Source organism: Epinephelus lanceolatus, chromosome 18, assembly GCF_041903045.1.
Source record: "Epinephelus lanceolatus isolate andai-2023 chromosome 18, ASM4190304v1, whole genome shotgun sequence".
NCBI classification, from domain to species: Eukaryota; Metazoa; Chordata; class Actinopteri; order Perciformes; family Serranidae; genus Epinephelus; species Epinephelus lanceolatus.
The window spans coordinates 25950032-25972588 of NC_135751.1; the positions used below are offsets into that span (position 1 = coordinate 25950032).

Sequence of the window (22557 nt, forward strand, 5' to 3'; positions counted from 1 at the left end):
CACAACCTTGTCTGTTTGTGGTTTGCAGCTGCCTCATATAGTAAGGAGGCAGATCTGTGAGTCTCCCTTCAGATCTCCTCTCCTCCCTGGCCCTGGTAGCCCAGGCCCCCCCCCTGCTCGGACCTGAGTTTTCTCCTGAAGCGGACAGTTTGCTCTGAAATGGCTTGCCCCGGCTCTGCCTGAAATGTTTGTTTCTGTCCATTCATGATTGACAGTAGAGACTGGTGGTGATTCTGTGGTCCTAATCTTTCAGCTCAGACCCAGGCAGATCTCTGTAAAAACCCTGTCCCAATCATTCATAAACACATTCACAGTGACACTGTGTTGAGATTATGATCCAGAACGCTTCAGGAAGTCGTTTTCAGCAGGACTACACACACACACACACACACACACACACACACACACACACACACACACAAAGGACTGTAGAAGATAAGCTGCTGACTTTTTATGCTCAAGTGACACATTGAAGAGCCAACTGATATTCAGTCATGAGCAATTTCTTAAATATTTTTTATATTCCTGTTACACTGAAGGCAGGAGCTACCTATTAACAAACTTTGCTCAACCCAGTCTCCAAGGGCCAGTTGAACCAACAGGGCTTATGCCTGGTGTTAAGCTAAGTCGGTTGTAACTTGGTCTGAACAAAGGCTCACTGATGAAAACCGCACCGCTAATATCAGTTATCAAGCTAGATGGCTAATTAGCTGGTCAGCAGCAGCACATTAAGCAGCAGTATAAACTCACTTTGGTCCATTCAGTTGCTGGTTTGGTCCTTACTCTTTACCACTCCTAACAATACACTGACCATCCACGAGTTGTAAGATGCAGCCAAGGTGGCTTACTTTTTCCTCTCCTTTCTTGTTACCTGTGGAACTCCACCTGCCAGCTGCTGTCAGTCAAACACAGAAAAGTCTCTCCTGTACAGTTCTGCTGACATTTCCTCTTCTTTCTGTCTGATCCTCCATACTATCATTGCTGCAAATGATAAATGATTAGCTTCACATTAGCAAGACAGCAGGGGAATGTTAACAATCTAAGCATTGCTGGACAATAGCCACAGTAGCTGGACATTCACATGAATGTGCATTGCTAAGACTGGACGTAGTAAAGAGTAGGCTTAAGTTTAGTTGGTGCACTCGACATGAAGTCCATTCTAAGGACTAGTCGTCACAAAGACCAACTTAGCAGTTAGAACCAGGCTTCGTAAAGACCAGTTGGTGCAACCAGCTCCAGAATTGTACAAGTTGGCATTGTACGTTTCTGCAAACTGCAGATATTTAACATTTATAGTACTGTATGTTAATATGTAACAGATATGTTGAAACTTTATCTTTCTTTACCTTTCAACAATGCTGTGGCTAACACTTGGTTGTGTTTAGGCACAAAAAACACTTTATTATGCCTGTATATCAGACGACAGCACAGCCTGCCACAGACAGACACAGATCTGGCTTCACTGTAACCTTTTACCTGTAGTTGCAGCTCTGGCAGGAGGCAAAGGCAGAGTACTCTGCGCCCAATGGCAGCGGCTCATTCTCCAGCCAGGAGCAGAGCTTCACCTTGCTGCTCCGCATGTCCCTACTCATGATGGTCCCTGGGGCGGCAGTGTCGGTCTGCTGTGCCCATTTCTACACTTAAGCACATCAAAAGTGTCACATAGATGGTACATAACAACATTAATAATGTAAAAGCGGTGGGTAAGTGGAGATTAGAGGTGCAGTTATACTCGGGTACAGTACTAATTAATCAGACCTAATATGAAAACGCACCCAATAATTCATCCTTTATTTACCATAACTTCAGAGGAATGTTTTTCATTTTCTTATAGTGCTGCATGGGGACGTAAGCATTGCTCTTAGGTAGACTTGTCAGCGCTGACTCTGGCTATACTTGCTCACATTGTAGGTTTGTTGCTTATGATTTAACTGTACGATGACACAACACACACACACACACACACACACACACACACACACACACTGTCTCCCCTGTTGTAGACTCCGTTACAAGACACGGGCCTTGGCATCTGTGTTGGGAGCAGACAAAGGCTTTCTGTTTCCATTATCTGTGTCCTCATTATTACGATCCCCCCTGTATGTATTAACCACCCGCTAATGAGACTCCAATTAATGGTTGAATTGCTTATTAAAGGCCAGACGTGAGGGGGAGAGGAGAATCAATGAGGGCGAGGAAGATAAAATTGGTCAAACAGCAAATAAAGAGACAGAAAATGAATAAATAAGCTAAATAGTTGGTGTTGACTTCAAAAAAGAGGGAGAGGAGATGGTTGAGATGGTACACAATGAAGGGGAAGGAAGAGAGGGAGAACCAACAAACGAATGGAGGAAGTGTGAGGATTGAGACAGCAAACAGAAGGACAAGAGAAGAAAGGGGGAGAGAGAGAGAGAAAAGAAAGAAAGAAATGGCGGAAAGCTGTCAGTGGGCCATCGAGGGAGTGTGTCGCCTGCTGACATTGTTTCCATGCTGCTCACTTCAAAGGGCTCGGATTATGAAGAGAGCGAGGGGCTTCAGACAATGGGAGGAGAAGAAAATAACATCAAAGTTAGCCGCGCATTTGAATTGGGATAATCCCAAAACAGTTGTTCTGAATGCATGCTGCACCGGATCAGATGTCCCTTTTTTTCCCCTCGCCAGCCCTGTTCTGCCATTTCTAGCCCGAATTTAGCTCCCTCTGTGGCTCTACTGTACTTGTGACTTCTTAAATGTGGGTGTTAACTGCAGGGACCTTTGTATCTCGTAAACCCCTTTTTTAGAACAACGGTAGTACAGTTAAGTATGCTCATTATCTGGGGTTTTTCGTATAAGTGACGTTTAGCGGAGGAGTATTTTTGTGTGGTGTGTGTGTGTGTGTGTGTATGTATGTGTGTGTACATACAGCCATGAGCACTTGAGTGTGTGCCTGCTTGGTGTGTTGTTGCATTGCTGGCCCTTCTCAGTTTGAATAGGAAAAAGACGATATATCAAAGTGTTTGTCACAAACTGTTGCAGACGTGAAGCGCACAGGCTGGTTCGTGTGATGCTCACGTCCTGATTAATGAGCAGACACACTGTTGGGTACCAAGTAGCCTTGCTGTTTTGATTCGCTGATGTGAACCAAGGAGTTATCTCCGGCACTGAAAAGTGAAGCCAATGCGAAGTGTCTGCATTCTTGCTAGTGGCCAGCAGGGGGCAACTGCACTTGTTGCAAAAAGAAGTCTGATTGTAATGACTCAACTCCTCACTTGATTTATCACCTCATTAAACATTCTCCTAATGAATTTATTCTCTCGATCACTAGTTTCAAGTCTCCTTTAATACAGTATGATGTTCATTTTGTGAACTGACAAGCAGGGTATGTTTCTCCACAGTTCTACCCTCTCGTCCAAATATGGTTGCTTCTAGCTCAAAAAAACCAAGATGGCTGCTAAACTGTTGCTTACTGCTAAACCTAGTTTGGCTCAGATGATGTAGCCTGTGGGCATAAAGGTTGTCATTGGCCATCTTTATCTGAAAGGCTTTTAAAATCCCATTTTATGTGAAACTAGTCTTGCAGAGCTATGCCTATCTCCACACTTAGTTACAGCACTGTGCGTGAAACAGCAACTTCTTAGCTAGTAACCTACACTCTCAAAAGTCAGGTTTCATATGGGGCGGTTTGGGGTTTGAACTCATTAACTGGCTGGACTCCGTTCTATGTGGAGTTTGCATGTTCTCACATGTGTTAGCATTAGCTTTCTCCGGGTTTTTCGGCTTCCTCCAACAGTCCAAACACGTGTAGGTTAGGTGTGAATGTGAAAGTGAATGGTTGTCTGTCTCTATGTGTTAGTCCTGTGATAGTCTGATGACCTATCCAGTTAGGGTCAGCTCCAGGACCCGAAATAGGATAAGTGCTTACAGAAATGAATGTTTCATGTGGCATTTAGCCATTTTAATGCCAGAGATTGCCTCTCCACCAAGTTCCCTTCCAAAACTAATTTGCAACAGCACCCTTGCTACATCCTGGGCTTATCGCTGCCTAGGACATTCGTGATTGGTTTAAAGACATACAAACAACCAAGAGCTTTTTTTTGTTCCCCTTAGTCGGGAATTATGATGAGTTCACTAAAATTTTTCTCCAGTGCTGGCACATGGCAAGATAGGTCTGGCTATGCAAGACTATGTTGAACCCAACTCTGCACGTTTTAGCCACTCATTGTTTTTGTTCTCTGGTTTAAACATAGACTGAATGATTGTGAGATTCAACAATATGCTGCTGGACTATATATTAACACATCCATCCATCAGTGGCAGGAAGTTGCAGTGTCACATAGGATAATAAATAAAGAGAAGCTTAGGTTAAGTAAATTGCCCCTCCAGTGTCTCCCCCTTACTTCCTGCATTTGTTTCCCATGATTGATCTCTCATATGGAGTTGTAGCCAGTTATATTTAGGTTACCTGTTATCTCATAACAGTGGGCAAGGCAGGAGTGGGCAGTCTTAATGCACTGGAACCAGGCCTGTGTCAAAGGACTGTAGAAGGTGAAAGCAAGATGAAAGCGTTGTATTTGCTTTCATCTGTCCAGTCTATTCATATCAGGTAAGGGGAATGGGAACCAATATAGAGGAAGCCAGTGTAGGGCTCTGGGACATAGCCAGCATTTTGGTGAGAGGATTATTCGCTTCCTGATGTCATCTGTTTCCCTACATGTGGTATCTTGGTTAAGTGTCTCCATTTGTGGATGTTTTTTCTTTTTTCCTCTGATGAAACACGGGTGGGTGAGGTGAATGTGAAGTTTAATAGCGAGGTTATTTGGATTACTTGAGCACATGAAGTGTGCTTGTGTGGCCCGTGTGCACAGGCAGTGTTTTCGCCGGTGTGTGCAAGAGTGTATGTATGTGTGTGTCTGAAATGTGCAGCTGCCAAATCTGACAGAACTCAAGCCCACATTAGCCTGCCAAGAGAAAGGTACAAAGACACACACACACACACACACACACACACACACACACACAGGCCTTGTCTCTGCTCTCTCTCACACCCTATCTTTCCAACTCTGTATCTTCGAACTCTTTCTGTCTCAAACTCTCTCTCTCTGTCTCCACACACACATACACAAGCACACATGCTCACCTCGCCCTGCCAAAAGGGAGAGGTGGCTGGTGAATAAACAATGGCACTCCGCCCATAGTGTCACCCGCCTGGGCTTTGATCAGCACCGCTGTTCCTGCTCCCCAAAGCAGTGCTTCCTGTCTTTCTGCCTGCCGAATGCTGCCATGCGCGTGCACACACGTGTACTCACGCACACACACACCCATAACTTAGTGCTCATGTCTCATTCTTATACATGGGCCTACATATACTATCTCTCTCCCATTTTCTCCTCACTAAGTCTTTATCTGTATCTTTCTGTCCCTCAAATTCGCACAAACATAGCTTTGAGTTAGTGCCCTCGTCTCTACATCTTTCAATAGTGTTGCATTCTCTAACATACACCCACATATGCTCAGGGTTTTCACACACACACACACACACACACACACACACACACACGCACAGGGATACATGCTTTTGATCCCAGCCCATCCAGCAGTAACTTCTAGGGCAAGTCAAAGACAGGGTCCTGTTGTAGTGTCCTCTGGATGAAGTGACAGCAGACACATTACATAATGCAACAGTGACCATTGTTACACTCTGTTTGAGGATGACAGTGAATATATGAGGTGCACTGTTCTGTGTACAGTTGACAGTGTGGGGTGTACATTTCTTTGTCAAATTCAGATGAAGTCCATGTGATCTAGGTGGTTTTGCTTTTATTCATGCCTACCAGTAACGAGGGACAAGGCTTCTTTGCACAAACACACACACAGAGCCACACAAACATGCACACATTCAAGGGGGCTAGTTGTAGCAGCTGCAGTTTGTCTGTAGTTCTGTAGTTATATATGCATTAGTTTCTGAGGGGGTTGAAAGGATGACTTTGCCTGTGGGAAGGAATGGCAGCAGTGGATCAAGAACAGGTGTGCTGGATACCCTCTGTTGCAGAGGCAAAGAGCTGCTTCAATCGTTGTGTGTATGCATGTGTGTGCGTTTGTCTTCCCTGTTCGTGTGTCCGTCCACGTCCTTCAACACATGTCCATGTTCTCCGTGTCAACCTTGAACTGCGCATTTGTTTCCTGAAGTTTAAGCCATCTGTGTTTCTGCCACTTTTTTTCTGTGAGTGTGTGGGCATGAAAAGCACTTTCACAATTTTTATTTTTACTTAATACTTTATTAAAGATGCAGTCGGTACCATAAAAAATGTTTTCATTTTTTCTGTCACTATATTCATACAGCACTAAATGAGACAAATAATCTGAAAAAATATTCCTCCCCTGCCTACTCTTTCCTTGTAGCATTTCTAATGGCCTTACCGCATGTGAATGAAAACAACCAGTCAGAGCCGAGGAGTCTCTAAAGCAGCTGTCAGTCATGTCAGTCACTGCTCATGCACTGGGGTCAAACAGTCGAACAAGGCAGCGAGGATCAAATCTGAAACCAGATTGTGCTACTGCATTGCCTATTTCTCAACTCAGATGTTTTCAGAAACATATATTAGTGTACTGTTTAGCTGTGAAAAGAGAACATTAATGACCCAGCAGGTGTGCTGGATACAGTCATATGGGGTATCAAGCACCAGCTGGAGCATCTTTCTCATTTTACAGCTAAACAGTACATTAAAATATGTCTTAATAGATTTAAGGCAAGAAATAGTCAATGCAGTAACACTATCTTGACTCATATTTGATCAGCATCACCTAGTTTGACAGTTTGACCACTGTTCACAAGAAGTGATAGACATTATTGACAGTTAGAAGCTACTCTGCTCTGATTGGTTGTTTTGGGTTTGCCATGGTCGATTCTAGCAAATGCCATTACAGACAGGAGGAAAGGGTATCCATCTATGTCATTTACTTGTCTCAGAATATAGTGACAGTCTCAGCAAATATGACAAAGTTATTTTCACAAAGTTACCAACTGTAGCTTTAAGAAACATTTCCAGCACAGTGGAACCACTTACAGTGATCGCAGTTACAGTGATCAACCGCTTATGTGGATCAAAAAGCTTGGGGCAGAATCATTCTCATGCAAATACTGTTTAAAGGTATACTATGAAGAACTGTTATTGTTTGTGAATACGCTTGCCAGTGAAAGTAGAGTTACTCCTGTTTGGCATCATGCCTCGCTATATTTGTTTTTTTTCCGTGCTGTGTGTCTTTGATGCCTGCTGCTTACAGGCTGGCTTTTTTTAAAGCTACAATCTCACCTGAGCACTGTGGGAGTACGCACCTATAATTGTCCTGAGCACAGAAGATAAGGAAATACAGGCAGAGGGCAGAGTCTCTGTAGATAAATACACCACCACACACTTCTAGTGAGTGTAGTGAGTGATAAGTGATGATGAGAGGGATTGCTTCTGTATGAGTCTATACATATAGGCAAATCCTGTGTAGTGTACCTTTAAATAATTTGCTCATTGTAATGAAATAGTCATTTTGAGTCTTTTCACATGTGACAACATAAAAAAAAAAATTAAAGCTACGGTAACTTTTTCTTTCTTAACTTTACTGTTGTGATAATTTTCCCAGCAGTAACCCGTCTGCTTCCAGCTTCCAGGAGGCTGGTGCTACATGCACATTGAAAATAGAGGAAAAGAAAGTCATTTTCTCTCAGTGTAAAACAGTTTCATCGAAGCTTGTGGAAAAACTGCTAAATCAAGCAGAGATGTTCCTCGTGTAGTCTGTTCAAACAGCAAGAAACAGTCATGGCTGCTGGTGATTGAGACAGGAAACAAATGTGCATGGGGAATGCCCTTGTGGTTGAAGCTGCTCTTGTCAGGTGGCTTGATGGTCACTTAATGACCGTTTGAGAAGGCTGTACTGTATTTTGAAGCAGTCAATAACATAGAGTGCTTCAGGGATCATGTTTTTCTGTAGGCTGACGCAGAAGTTGTGTCAATGCAGCGTCACCCTGGTTCCCTTGTCAAAAAGTCTATGGGATTTTTTCCATTGGATTTTGAATAATTGCTAAAAATCATCTCTGTGGCAAACATACATTTATGATGCTGACACATTTTGTCCAGCAAGTTAATCTTCACAAATGAACACAACTTTTAAGCTTTTTCAAGCCTAAATGCAGTCGGCAGAAGTAAAAAGCTACCTTTAGGCTATAAACAAACACACCATGATTCCACGACATTGCTTCCCCACCACAACCAGGCTCTAAAGCCATGTTTGGCACGATGACGTTCTGTAGACTAATTTAGCCACAGTTAGCAACTGTCTTTTTTAAGACACATAAAAGCTTCATAATTCACAGGTAGGCTATTTATGCATGTATTAAACAAAAACCCATTCTAAAAACCCACTGACTTTGAGATAAGGGAAGTGGGAGTGGTAAAATGCTAACTCAATTTCGGGTTTTAGGACTCACTCCTGGAGCACTCAATCTTGAAACTGTCCATTTGATTACTTTATATGAATATAATAAATATACAAATGTCAATTAGATATTAATCTGCATGAGAAATAAAGAAAAGGAAAAATTTGTTTATAAGAAATAATCCACTTACTCAATGACTCCCTGTAGTAGTGAAGGATATTACTATCAGTGTCACTGAGAATCAGCACCTCAGCCTGTAGCTCTGTGCAGAGTGTTTTAACCTTGAGACAAATCTTTTGTTTACCTGTTTAATAAACCAAAACCGCACCTCTGCAAATAAGGTTATGAGCAACTGCTCCTGGTGACTACACTACACACACACTACTCACTAACTATCCATATATCCATTGTGCTATTAAATTCTAAAAGGAGTGACGAGACTGTGGTGCTGTCAGTAATGCTGCTCTCCAACTTTCGGTCCAGGCCTGTGTTGTCCTGTATATAAGCACTCGTGTCCACAGGAAATGTCTCATCTTGGATCTGTATATCTATTTATTATGTGAAGGCAAGGATCCCTCTCTCTCTTTCACTCTCTGACTGTCTTTATCTATCTATATAAGCACCCATCTGCCTTCATGTCCATGTATATGTTAGTGTGTGTGTGTGTGTGTGTACATCTCTACATGTGTGCCTGGTGTTGGCTGATTGATGACTTTTCCGGCTGTGGGCAGATTCCCGGCAGTGTTTGATCCACATATCAGAGGAGGTGGAAGTAGGAGAGAGATAACATTCCAGGATGCAACCAGGGAACGTGGGAAGCAGAACAGCTCATAGAGACCGCACTCAATTCTCGGACAACAAACGGAAATTACTCATTAAACCACAGGCCTAATGCTAAGTACAAAGAAACCGTGACGGCCTAATGTGTTGTGCTTCCCCGTTTGAAGAGTCACATGAATAGCCGAATCTGTCTGTAGGCAGAAGTAGACAAGCCGCCATTACTGCAGTGGCACCACACTTGCAAACACCTGCTTTACACTATAATGTATGCAAAGAATTTCACTTCTAAGCGTTTTTACAAAGGAATCTGCCCATCAGAACCTGTAGAACCAGTCATATGCTGTAATATGGTCAGCAAATGGCATTATAATAAAGATTATAACATAAAAAAACTTAAACTTAGTAATGAAATTTAGTTTAATCAGATAGCCAGCCGTTTTTTTCTGTGCTGGTGTTGCTGAAACAACAACCAATATGTAAAGGGGACAAGGCTCTGCTCCATGAAAACAACTTTACTTTCTTAAATTACCATTAGTATTAAATCATCACGTTTCAATCACAGTCTGAGCAACTTCCCGACAAGGGACCAACCAGGGGCCACAAAAGGTCAAGTGGTCTGCCTACACCAGGCCAATGGTGAGCCATCAATCTCATGTCTCTTGCTAGCTTGAGGATGTAATTACTGCATTTTCTGGCTGAAATTCCACTCGTACAGTATTGATTTTTACTATATTACACATTTTCTGATCATTGTGGGAAGAATCGTGGAGTTTAATGAGATAAATCATAAACTAGCATATCATTTCTGATAGGTTTAATTAGATACTCCACACAGCAGTTTGACATCCATCAACTGTGGAGGTCGGACAAAAGCGGTATGTTAATGTTACTTTTTTTTTTACCAAAGTAGAGTCATAACCAACATCAGACCGGTGCTTTGGCATTGAATTACCCGCACATTAACACAGATTACCTTCATGAGGTTGGTCGGTCGGGGCCAATTCTGACTGTTGTTAACCCAGATGAAAAGGGGCATGGAAATACTCAACCACTACCCTGATGTTGTCTTATCAAGTTACTGTAGGTTATGTGTCACCATCCTACAGTTTAGTATTAGAACTTAAAGTTCCAGTATGTAAGATTTAGGGTGAAATATTGTCAGAAATGGAATATTATATCCATTACTATGTTTTCTTTAGTGTGTAATCAACTGAAAAAGAATTGTTGTTTTTTTTGTCACCTTAGAATGAGCCTACATATGAAGACTGCCACTGTAGTTCTCCTACACGCTTGGCACACGAAAGCACAAGTTTCAGTTGGTTGCATTCTGCAACCTCACCACTAGATGCCACTAAATCACACACACTAGACCTTTAATTAAAGCACTGAGGCTCAACAGTTTACAGTAGGGCGACCAGAAAACCAAGATAATTAGCTAAAATCTGCAAAGAGCTGAGAGCTACCTTTACTATGCAGGAATAGTAACCCCTGAACCCCAGATTTACTCTTTGAATCTACTTTGGAACAAGCTTTGCGTGCTTGCCGCTTCGCCGCTATATATTTGCGTTTTTTCCAGCACTGTGTCCACAATTCTACTACGGTTTGGCACCTTGTCACTACCCCTTTATAAAGTCCTGACCGCACCTGTGCACCAGGACCTGTAACGCAATCTCTCTGTGGTAATTTAATTAAATATTTATGGGAGCATAGTTCAGTGTGCGGACTCTGTTTTTTTTGCCCAGGAACGTCCCTAACACAGCAAAATAAGAAGAAAGTACAAAATACAGGCAGAGGGCAAAGTCTCTGCACATAATTACGCCGCCACACACTTCTAGTGGGTCATAAGTGATGATTGAGAGGGATTACTTTTGTTTGATACATTGTTTTTTAGGAAAATCCTGCATAGTGTATCTTTAAAAATACCTTAGCCACTTCTTCATTTTTGTGATGTAAATTACACTTTAAAGCAGGCAGCAGTCAACAGGTTAAAAGACTGACTTCAGAGCAGCTAAAAATACTCTGAGCTAGACGTATATAGAGACATTTTGTTACCTGTAGCAGCGTGTGACATCAGTGACTGAATTTCTGGTAAAAATATGAACATTTAATCTTGAAATAAAACGGGGATTTACGTTTTATGTTATTCTTTCAAGACGAATTTTTTGCTGCAATTGTATTTGCAACTTCTGCTAAACTTTACATCCATTAAATGATATATGTATGTAAACCCACACACACGCACAAAGACACAGACACACACACAAATACACACAGGGCATATGGTGCATATTTCAGAGTTGTTTCCTATTCTCTTTCTACTGTAGCTCACAGCAGCTGAAAGAGACAGAGACGGAAAGATAGAGAACAGTGTGTTCCCCCTGTGGGCATAGCTCGGTTGCAACATGTCTATATTACCGCGGCAATTGTCTTACTATTTTCATCAGTGCTAGGAAAGGCACCTCCGTAACTGTGCCGACATGCGTGCATATTGCAATAGACGAGATAACCGTTCCATTTGCCGTTCGCTGCTGCCACCGCCATCACGGTATCTTCCCACTTCAGTTCGAAATCAACTCAGGGAGAAGAGCTGAAATGCATCAAAGCACTGGAAGCAAGTCAATTCATACCAATATCAGTGATATCTTTCAGAGGGGCTGTCCTGGTCGACTTGCTAAACCATGTCTTTTTATTCTTACACACAGACAGACAGACAGCAAAGCAAAAGCAAAAGTTTCACTTCTCTAACACCTCAGGAGGGAGACCTCTCTTCTCCTCCTCCTCCTCCTCCTCCTCCTACAGCTTCTCTCTTACACTCACTTCTTTACCTTTCCCACAATCCTTTGATAAGAGTGCAGATAAAAAAGAGTCTGTGCTCATCTCTCTGGCCATCCACCTCTCCTTGAGGTTAGCACCTCCTTTATTATTTACTATTAGATCAGTAGACATACATACACACATCGCCTTGTTCTACTAAAGCTGGTATGTGTGTGTGTGTGTGTGTGTGTGTGTGTGTGTGTGTGTGGGCGCATTCCACATACTGTGTCTTTGCTTATGTATGTCTGTGTGCTTCATGCCCCTTGTGTATGTATCTGTTCTTACCCTTTTGCTTGTCTGTGAGAGTGTGTGTGTGTATGTGTGTGTGTGTCCTTGGCTGGAGGCGGTGCAGTGTGAGGTTTTTGCTGCTGTCTGAAGTCGTCCAGCCTCAGTGTCATTAGAGGATCTCTTTAATCCAGACTTTGGGAGAAACTTCTGACAGCACGCTGCAAATAGAAGGCCCTGCCGCACATGAAGAGCAGCTCGGCTCCTAACAAAACACCAAGTTTAAAGAGGCCCCTGGCCTTTTTTCCTCCTCCCACTATTCCCTCCCTTCTTTCTTCTTTGCTTTTTTTCCCTGCCCTCTGTTGCTTTTACTTCACCCCAGGGAAACATGCTTGCCTTATCTGCGCAGGAGGACCACCCAGGAAAGATGACTCAGGCATCAGTGTGTCTGTGCGCCTGTGTGTGTGTGTGTTTGTGTGCATACAACTGTGGAATTGCACACTCATTTGACTGAGTGTAGCACTCACATTTTTAGAACTTTTGCTGTTAATATTAATGCATGCCTATACCTGCGTGGATGGCTCTGAGCGGTGTGTTTGTTGGTGCTTGTGTGCGCGTGTGCCTCGCTAATCCTTTGAGCCAAAGTTTGGAATGAAAGGCAGAGGCACATTGCTGATGGAGAGGTGAGAGAGGCCTTCAAGCTCCCGACTGTGGGACTGTGCAGCAGAAGTACACCGCTGCCCCGTCTCTTCACTCTGGCCACGTGTTTCTCTCCTTCATGTCTCTCAGTATCTTGCTGTCTCGTATTCTCACCTTTCTGAGCTTTCTCTTCTTTTCTTCTTGATATCCACCTCCCGGCTTATCTTCCCAGGCTTTTTGCTTTGCATTTTGTTTACTTTTTTCCTCCTTCATACACCTTACGCTTTCATTCTCCACCCCCCCTGCCCCCCCACCTCATCTCTCCCTATGGAAATCTGATTTCCCCCTCTTCCTGGCCTGTTCACAATGATCCCAGTCTGCATGACTGATAAAGACCATATCACCCTGAGCATCTGGAGACACTTTAGCAGGATCCTCTACACTCCGTCATTCACATACTTTCACACACTATAGAAACGACCGGCATCTTGTGCTTGTGTGTGCCTTCAATACCTGTGTGTATACAGTAAAGATATAAGACCGACAGAAAGTTAGACTGAGAAACTTGGGGATCGATAATAAAGAGAAAATGGACCAAAGCTACAGCATGTGTAGTTTTTTGTTGAAGTATGTGTCCAGGATTTATCCATAAATTATTTGAGTTATAATTAGCCATATAAATGTACAAATTCATTAGCATCTGCAATGTTAGCCCCCGGGCTAGCACTGGATCAAAGTCAAAGCCAGACAATGGTATTGAGACTGCATCAGGAGGGCTTTGCAGGTGTTCACAGGTGTCTGCTTTGTCCATTGTATTGTTTTGTTTTATTGTTTTCAGGAGACTTTTTCTTGAATTAATATTTGTGGCTGCCAGAGTTAGTGTGAAATCTGTTGCTCTGCGCCTGAACACAGCCCTCGATACAGTATAATAAGACCATTATGTCTGACAGCGATGAAGACTAAATATTTCCGAGGCCCTTTCTGACTCACAAAGTGCTTCTATTCATCCGCAGAATCATCCCATATGATTCTATTAATGAACTGACAAGTGTTGAACTTCTACCCTCAGAGTTGTTTTGAGCACATCAGATACAGAACCCACATGAAAGAGACGAACACGTCACCAGTGAGGCCCACTAAGTCAGCCTTACTTCCCAGAAGACCTGGTCCAGAAATGCTGTGTCACAGTGCAGGGAATAAGAAGTGGGTTTTAGAAAGGGGGGGTAGTTAATCAGGGTCTTCCTTCTCAACTGAACTGTTGCCTTAAAAGGAATACTTACTTCACCCACAAAATGATGATTTGTGTATCAGTTGCTCACCCTGTGTTGCATTGAATTCACAAAGAAACGGAGAAACTATATTAAAACAACCAGTTACAAACTTTCAAACAACAGGTGCAGTATAATCGAAAGTCTTGTGTATCTAGTCATACGCTTTGTACTTCCCAAAAACAAGCATTTTCAATGTTTTTATTTTAAATCTTGTGATTTAAAACTGAACTTAAAGTGAAACGGCCATTTTACTTCGCTGAGCACAGGAGCTGCTTATCTACCACTGCTTTGATGTTATCGTGTGTCTTTGGTGAATCCGAACTATACCTTTAAAACACCAAAGTCACACAATAACACAAACTAACTGACCGAGGCAACGATAGACCAGCAGCTCCGGTGTTCAGTGGTGTAAAATTACTGTTTTTGTCAATGGAGTCTGGTTTTGAAGAGAGCATAGATAACTTTCACTTTTAGCTCAGATTTATATCATAAGGTTTTAGCGCAAACAAATGTGTTTGGGAAGTACAGAGCATGTGACTGGATAAATGAGACTTTGATTATACTGAATTGTGTGGGAGCTTGGAAATGGATGTTTTGATATAGTATTCCTGTTCTGAAACGCGGATATTATGACTTCATTCATCAAAAATTTCCCCCAATTTTTGGTTGTTTGTTCACTGTGGATGCATGTGAGAAAAACAGAGTTCTCCTCATGAATTCAACACAACACAGGGTGAGTAATTAATACACAAATGATCATTTGCAGGGTGAAGTATTCCTTTAAAGGCTAGTAGTAGGTGATGTTAGGGTCACAATGGGGTAGTGTTGGAGGAAAGAAGGGTAAAAATTACAAGTACTTACTAGATAATCCACTGACATACAGCAAAAAATACACCTCTCAATTGATTTTATACCCATTGCCCAAGAAATGTGTCTTTTTGTGCAGCACATTCTGTCACACTCAATCCCTAAACCTCTGATTCAGATGTGGAAAAACTCCATAAGACAGAGGGAAAAAACCTCATACTCTCATGCCTTGGTCACTAAAACCATAACGCTTGTTTAAATGGTGTCAACTCCACTAAAAATGCTTTTCTTGTGTCGTGGAGCCTTTTGATTCACCAATAAACAAAATGAAATGATGAAATCAGAGGCAAGGGGTTGCAATGGATGGAGATGTGGGCTGTGATGGGATCGTGACTGGCTAAGAAATACCCTGATTAATAGGATCAACGCTCTGGAAAACCAGCTTCTTTCATGCTGCAGAGCTGAAACTGACCTCAACATGCTCCAGAATCATAATAGTTTAGTAATGTGTGTTGATCTAGGATTCCATTCGCCAGAGGCTTAAATTAGCCGCTGCAGAGGAGGGAGGTACATTATAAAGCTGATTATAAGGCTGGTTTACCTGCATCAGTACAGTTCAAGTACAGGTTCACACTGTGCTGCAGTCTTATTAAAAGAATATTATGAAGTGTCATGAAATGAAAATATATAAGGTGACTTTCTATCAGTTTCAGCTACTGTATCCAACAATCTGACAACAAAGGTGTCAACTGTTTTTTCATCTTGCCCCTGCTTTCCTTTTAAGTCAGTAGTTCTCAGAGAGCTGCTACCCTGAAGTTCAACTACGCCCTGAAGCCTAACAGTCTGTGTGTGATTTATGTCAGTGTAGTGGGTTGTAGATCAGGCCGGTCATGCCTATCACCTGGACTGTGTTTCCATCAGCTCTGAGAATCGACAAGGCAACACCTGGCCCTCTCACTCAACTCCACTGGGGAGACACACTGAGGATATTGATGCTAGCCAGTGCCCCCCGTACACTTGTCGGAGGCTCTGTGCATGTGTGTGTGTGGAAGTGTAAATGCAAGTCTTTGCTTTTATGTGCAAGTGTGTGTGCGTGCGCTTGTGCACAAATCGCTCGCTCTGCTTTTCATGCGCACTAATCAAAGACGAAGTGTCCACATGTGCGCTTGAAACATCTGGTTCTGCGTCGCATGCAGGAACTGCGCCTTTCTTTCCACTGCTATCACTTACAGACGGAGAGTGAAAAGAATATCCTACACACACATGTGCACACACACACACATAGAGTGCATTTTCTTTTTTCGTCTTTCTTGCCTGAATTTTAGAAAGCAAAATAGATTAAATTCTTTATTGGCGCCCTGAGGGGAAATTTGAGCAGTTCAGGTATTTGGAGTACATATAAGAGAGGCTCTTATCCACTAAATGATACAGTACATCTCTTTTATTACCACCAAAGAAATAATGATCCTTAAAGGAATGCAACTTTACGAAAGCCTAGGAAGTTTGCTAATTCCCTGAGTGAGCAAGTCTCTCTTTCTGTATGCCCTTGTCTAGAAATGAGTTTGGGCTTAATGAGGCCAGCTTGCCAGTAATTACTGTCATGACTTTATTATTAGCCTTTTACCCTGTAAAAACTAATCGCAGGCTGCATCTCTCCTCACTGTCCCTCTGTCCTTCCTTCTGTCTACCTTTCTCAATCCTGTATATTCTCTCATTGGCTATGTCCATCTTGATCGCGCTTGTTTCCTCAGATATATCTCTTCCTAGCTCAGATGTAATTGCACATTAATGTATATCACACATCACACAGATCTGGAGTTGCTTTGCTTTTTCCACCACTGACTGTTTCTCCCTTCCCCCAGGCTCTGCAGGAAAAGGTAGAAAGTCTACAGAGGCAGTTGCACGGCTCAGAGAAGAAGCTGCTTAGCAAAGAGCTTGAGACTGAAGAGAAGGTAATGCAGTCACTCTCTTCCTCTCCATCTCCCGCTATCTCTTTTTCACGTTCGTCAGACATTCACAGGAGAGGCAGGCCGTCTCTCACTCAAGCTCATTTGCTCCTCAGCATTACTGTTGCATCACTCCCGCTGCCCTCAGCCTTTTCGTCACACTTCTTTCTGATTCTATTCAGCGCAAACCTCTATTTGACTTCTTTTTATTAATCATGCAGTCCTTTTTTTTCCTTCACTGACCCTTTGGACACCCATCTCTGCTCCCCCATCACCTGACATCCCAAGCCCCTCACCCCTTAGTTGCCATCCTTACTAGACCCTCCAGGGGGCCACAAAGACAAAAAAATGCATTCTTCCCTCCTTCCTGCCCTCCCCTCATCACTCTACCATCTCTCATTCTCCTGTTCGGAGCTACAGATATGCCCCCTCACACATTTCCCAAATTCCTTGAGATTTGGCTTCAAGAGCCAGCGCCTAGGGCCAGGAATGCCACCACCGCCTATGTTCAGAGGGAAGCCTCTGTGTGTGCACACACTCCCCATTGCTCTCCAGAATGCCCTGTAATCATGCTCTGTTTTGACCTTGACACACACAGAGAAGAAAGCACTAATGACTACACTCACACAGGAGGCTCTTCTTTGTACCCTGGTATGTACACCAAAGGCATTCATCCTCCTGTGTCCCCCTCTGATCCGCCCACTGACCCTTGTACACACTTCACACACTCGTCACACACCTCGGTGTCATCCGTCATAAATCTGCAAGAAGGGGTCAGTGGCTTTTAGGAGCCGTTGGTCACCGACCCAGTCCCAGAGGCGCTGCACATTGTTTCCTATAACTGAGGAGGAGCTGAACCTTGAACCTGTCTCTTGTAGTGTCAGATCTTTTGTCTGGATAAGGGTTTGAGTTACTCTTTTTCAGCTTTATATGTTTTGTTAGTGTCATTTACTGCGTGATCCACCACTGACGACACGGTCGATTGATTTATTGGTTTTCCCGCAGATTGCCAAAATCCTTGGACTTGATAACTATTTTGCGGAGTTTAGTTTGCTGTGAAATGTATCTGCTCTCTGGTATTTCTTTCTCAAGGTGAAGAGCAAATGTTTTTGTATTTCTAATGTCAAACACATGGTGAAGTTCCCAGCAACCTCTATGGCATATTGTCTACATATGTTACAACTGCTCATAGTTATAAGCAAGTGACACAAAGTAAGAGAGAGGTCAGTATTTTTCAGGATCATTCTCAGCATCTCGCACATGACCTCAGATAGATTGTCACAGAAAGGTGTGTTACAGTGAAGTATACTTGAGGCAGATGATGTTGGTTTAATCGAATAGTTCTCCACTTCTTTGGAGATTCTAACACATACTCTGACTTCTACTGTGCAAAGTTTCATGATGTTCATTTTTGATATTTATGCTTTTAGTTAGCACATTAAATCACTCAAAACCCACTCATTGCTTGCGGTGTATAAAGCTTAGTCTTGTATGGCTGAAATGTTTTTAACTGGCGCCAGGAAGAAACACGGATTTTAGTACTCATACCAAAAAATGCCTCTTTCTCATATCAAATGAGCAACATTATGATTTAAATCAGGCAATATGTCAAAGCAAAGAACGGGTAAACAAGACTAAGAATTTGATGAAGCATTTGGTACCAATTTCACGTACTTGACAGTTCTTAATTCTCCGCCACAAACACATCTCACTAATTTATCGCAGATTGTTTTGCTGTGACAAAGTTGGCAGACGCAAACAGGAAGTGTGCCATAGTCGGATAAGAATGAAGGAATCTCAACGCATCAGCCAACTCGGAGCTAAAAGCGATGCCTCAACAGATAACGGCAGCTGAGGCAGGATCTGGAGTGATGAGATCTGAAGTACACAGTTATAGAAAGAGCTTTTTAATAAGGTGCGGCAACTTATGTTTCAATGTAAAGCATGTCTTCATCATAATAAGAAGAGGCAGTGTAGACATTTGAAATGCCTGTGCCCAGCTGATAGCTGTCTCTCATAGAATAGACAGATTCTTACTTAGAGCAAATTTCCTAGAGAGCAGCGTAGAAACATTATAGAAAACAGATCTAGTTGCATTCTTGGTCACAAGATGTCACAGTTTTTCCCAGGAAGTGAGCCGTATCTACCCAATGCTGTTTAGTCACTAGTCATCGCGTGGCTCAGTGGGTAGACAGACTCTTTTCTTGGTCACAGCAATTTGCTGTTTGTAGTGGTATATGAGTGTTACCACAGCAGTGCCTCTACTTAATCTGTTGATGTAGTTGTACCTGTTCAGTTGCACCCTTAAGGCTGATTTATAGTTGTACACGGGCTCTACATAGAGCCTATGCCTTACTCCAGGTTCACACTGCAAACCGAAGCATTGTGAAGTGCGACGATATTCTGTGGAGCGCTGTCTGCTTGTTTTTGGCACCCCTGTTTAGCAGCTGAGCTCTTCACACTGACCTGGAGCCCAGGCAAGCTCGTGATCCTCAGCGATGGTTTCAGCGTCTGGTCCATTTTTTTTCCACGAGCCGCAAGTGAATCTGGCAAGAAAACACACTGAAAATGTTTTGTAAATGATATAAAGTGTAAATTACAAAGGCTTTAAATGATCTATGATAAATTATAGAGTATGCATCCCATGCTTCGACATATGTCAGTTGTTTCAAAACAGAGAGCGAGAGAGACGGGCAGAGCCACAAACAGCCACACTCACATCAAGCACACAGACACAAACACACAAGCAGACGGAGACAGAGCTCTACATGTACTTTAAACAGAAGAGCAGAATTGCTTCCTGATAGGTGCGGAGAAATGTTCTTCACGTGTGAACTGCCAGGTGACCGCTGTCAGGCAGCTGATTGGGCCACTTCCGTGTCCAGTGTGAACCCAGCAACTGGCAGCCATTGTGAGCATTGGTACTTGTGTGGTGGTGTGTCTGCATCGCTTTGTAATTACACCTCCAAAACACTAGTTGGCGTTCGGGTTTTTATGCCCCTGTTTTGACATTTTTTTATTTTGGTCAGGCGCCCTGAGCGAACTGAGCTACTGCCGCCCCACATTCTGTGAAGTGCTTTAAAGTTTGGTTCAACCACATGCTTGAAACGCACATAAAACATAGCTTCATAACGACAACATGAAACAAAAATGGCTCCATTATAACTCACAAGGTTTACAGACCAAACTTTTGTCTTTAGCTAGACATGTTTTCCCCACATGCACAACTTGCTAATGTTAGTAGCATAAGCCTATGACATATTACATTGCATAAATTCGCTTAGGAGCTAGCTAGGCTAACTTATGCAATGTAATATGTCATGGTTTATTCATTTTTTACTTATTTGCAAAAAGTAAATAAAACTTGTTATTTATTTACTTTATTTATTTTTTATTTTTTATTTATTTCACAAAAACTAAACAGGAGGTCTGTGTTTTCGGGACGTGTAGTTCAGGCTACGGCATTAGGTACGCATCTACTCAGAGATAGATAGGTACAGCATTGATTAAAGGCATTGTCCCATTGTCACTGTTCCTTAAGACCAGCAGGGTTACCGTTTCTTTGCACAGAGTTAAACATGTGTGTTTGGGTGTGTAGGTGTGTTTGGGCAGCTCTTTCTGTTGGCAGCGAGTCACAGTTCTGCTCCCTGTGGAGAGAGAGACTGTCTGAATCATATATTTACTCCTGACTCCTAACCTCCTCTCACCGAAGGTCAGGTGTATATGAGTGTCAGTTTGAGTGTGTCTGTGTTTTTGAGTGTGCGTGGTGCATGTTAGTAAGAAAACAGCTTTTCTACTGTACAATTTTATTTCGGCTTGTGTGTGAGTGTTTACAGTACTGTACATCATATGTGCATCCACATTGTTGTGTGCACACAAGTTCATTGTTTTTTGTGTATGATAATAAACCTCCACTCTCAGTCTCCTCACACTGATATTGCCCTAGTTTATCTGCCAAGACTTGTCTTTGTAATCCGATCCCACACATGCAAAAACAGCCTTTCTGCCCAGACTTCACACAGATGTTGCTTGCCTTACACTTGCAGGGCCCTCGCAGGCTCCCCCACTCTAAAATGGCGGATCAGCAGCTCACTGTGTGGTTCAAATTCTCCTTGAAGAGAGGAGCAGAATGTTGAAGAGTACAGCTCTTTGTATAAATACATAATGATACAGTGGGCACGGTGAACTGTACAAGTTTCAGAAATGTGTTCTCCTGCAACATGGGAGCTTGGTAAAATAAAAAATAAATCATTTCTGTAGATGTTTTCAGTATTGATGCAGACATAAAAATGCAGAGGAGTTGAACTTAAGTTCTGTAGGCTCAGTCGTTTTCCTGTGTGCTGTTTTTGTTGAGGCACATTACATCAGCAGCTACCAATCCATCCCATAGTTCTAACAACTTCAATAAGATCTGTAGCCACTTCTAATCTCCTCCTGCCTTTTTCTCTCTCTTTTTTTTCACTTTTGTGAAGCGGTTTCTTTTTTCTCTCTCCCAGCAAAGCGTTTTTGAATTCAAATCGCTCCTTGGTGAACTCTCTGAGTGCCAACTTAGTGGATGTGGAGGTGCAAACTTTGTGAGTGGCGTCATTTTTGATGTACCCCCTTGTTCCTGACAAGGTTTTTGTCACTTTGGAACAAGGGGGTATATCAAAAATGTCTTTCCAGCAGCTACTCACCCCCCCCCCAACCTGTCCCACACAAGCTTGCACACACACACACCCCAACTTCATTAGCATACATCAAGCTTCCCAACGATGTGACAAACTTCATTTGAACGTTGAAAGTGTTGAGGGCTTGTTTCTTTCTGCTGGCAGCTGTCAAAAACCACGCCATGTGACAGTACCAAACGCAAGGGAAAGTCAAAACCACAATCTAAAGACTATATATAGATGAAATGTTGTCATTTTAAGATGACTGGGAGGGGAAAACGACTGCCGCTCCTCGCAGTCTTCAAAACTAGAGAATCACGCTTCATCAGGAACAAACAAAATCTCATTTTAAAAAGAGCTATGGAGATGAAACCTGATTTTTCTCCTGAAAGTCAAAGTCCCTTTTCATTGCTTTGGGAAATAGTGGCACGCTTCTTTTTTTTTCTCCCTGTGTTTCCCTTCCACTCTTTTCTTCCCTGCTCACTCTCATCTGGAGTCCGTCAATGACCAAAACCTCGTTGAAGATTTGATCAGCAGTATTGTTCAAAGGCACCTGACATCTGTCCTAATGGTGAAGAGGCTTTTTTTTCCCATCATGTGCCTCCTGCCACCTGTCAGAAAAACAAACATGCCTTTGCTGTAAAAAGATGTTGAAAGGAGAGAAAAATGTGCGTTTCCGCGAAGAAAAATAGAGATGTGAGAGGAGGGACCTTGGAGGAGGCGGGAGGATGTGGAGCTGAAGGAACAAGTCAGACATCTTTGGGGACTTTGAGAGACACTCCTGTTTTGAATTTCAACATCATTGAGAGACACAGTGAAGGCAGACATTTTGAATCAGTACTTTACCCATCATTTTCTGCTCTGTGCTGTATCTGTTAGCTGAGCATACGTTTCCATAACAGAGATGTTGATATAAAAAAGGCTTCTGCCTCCACCCACACGCATTGCATAGTAAACTATGGCTAAGCTTTAGTTAGACATGCTGTGGAAAGATGTGATTGCAAATGCTTTGGTGTGCCACT

The 22557-nt window shown here is 42.7% G+C and overlaps 1 protein-coding gene across 4 annotated transcripts in view; it reads left to right on the forward strand.

The window, feature by feature from the left end:
• cep112 (centrosomal protein 112) overlaps positions 1 to 22557 on the forward strand; it is a 136930-nt gene that overhangs the window by 106090 nt on the left and 8283 nt on the right. For all 4 annotated transcript variants that reach the window (XM_033644786.2, XM_033644789.2, XM_033644787.2 and 1 more), the window contains one exon: positions 16803 to 16892. In XM_033644786.2, the coding sequence (XP_033500677.2) occupies positions 16803 to 16892 (90 nt within the window). The remainder of the gene's footprint in view (positions 1 to 16802; positions 16893 to 22557) is intronic.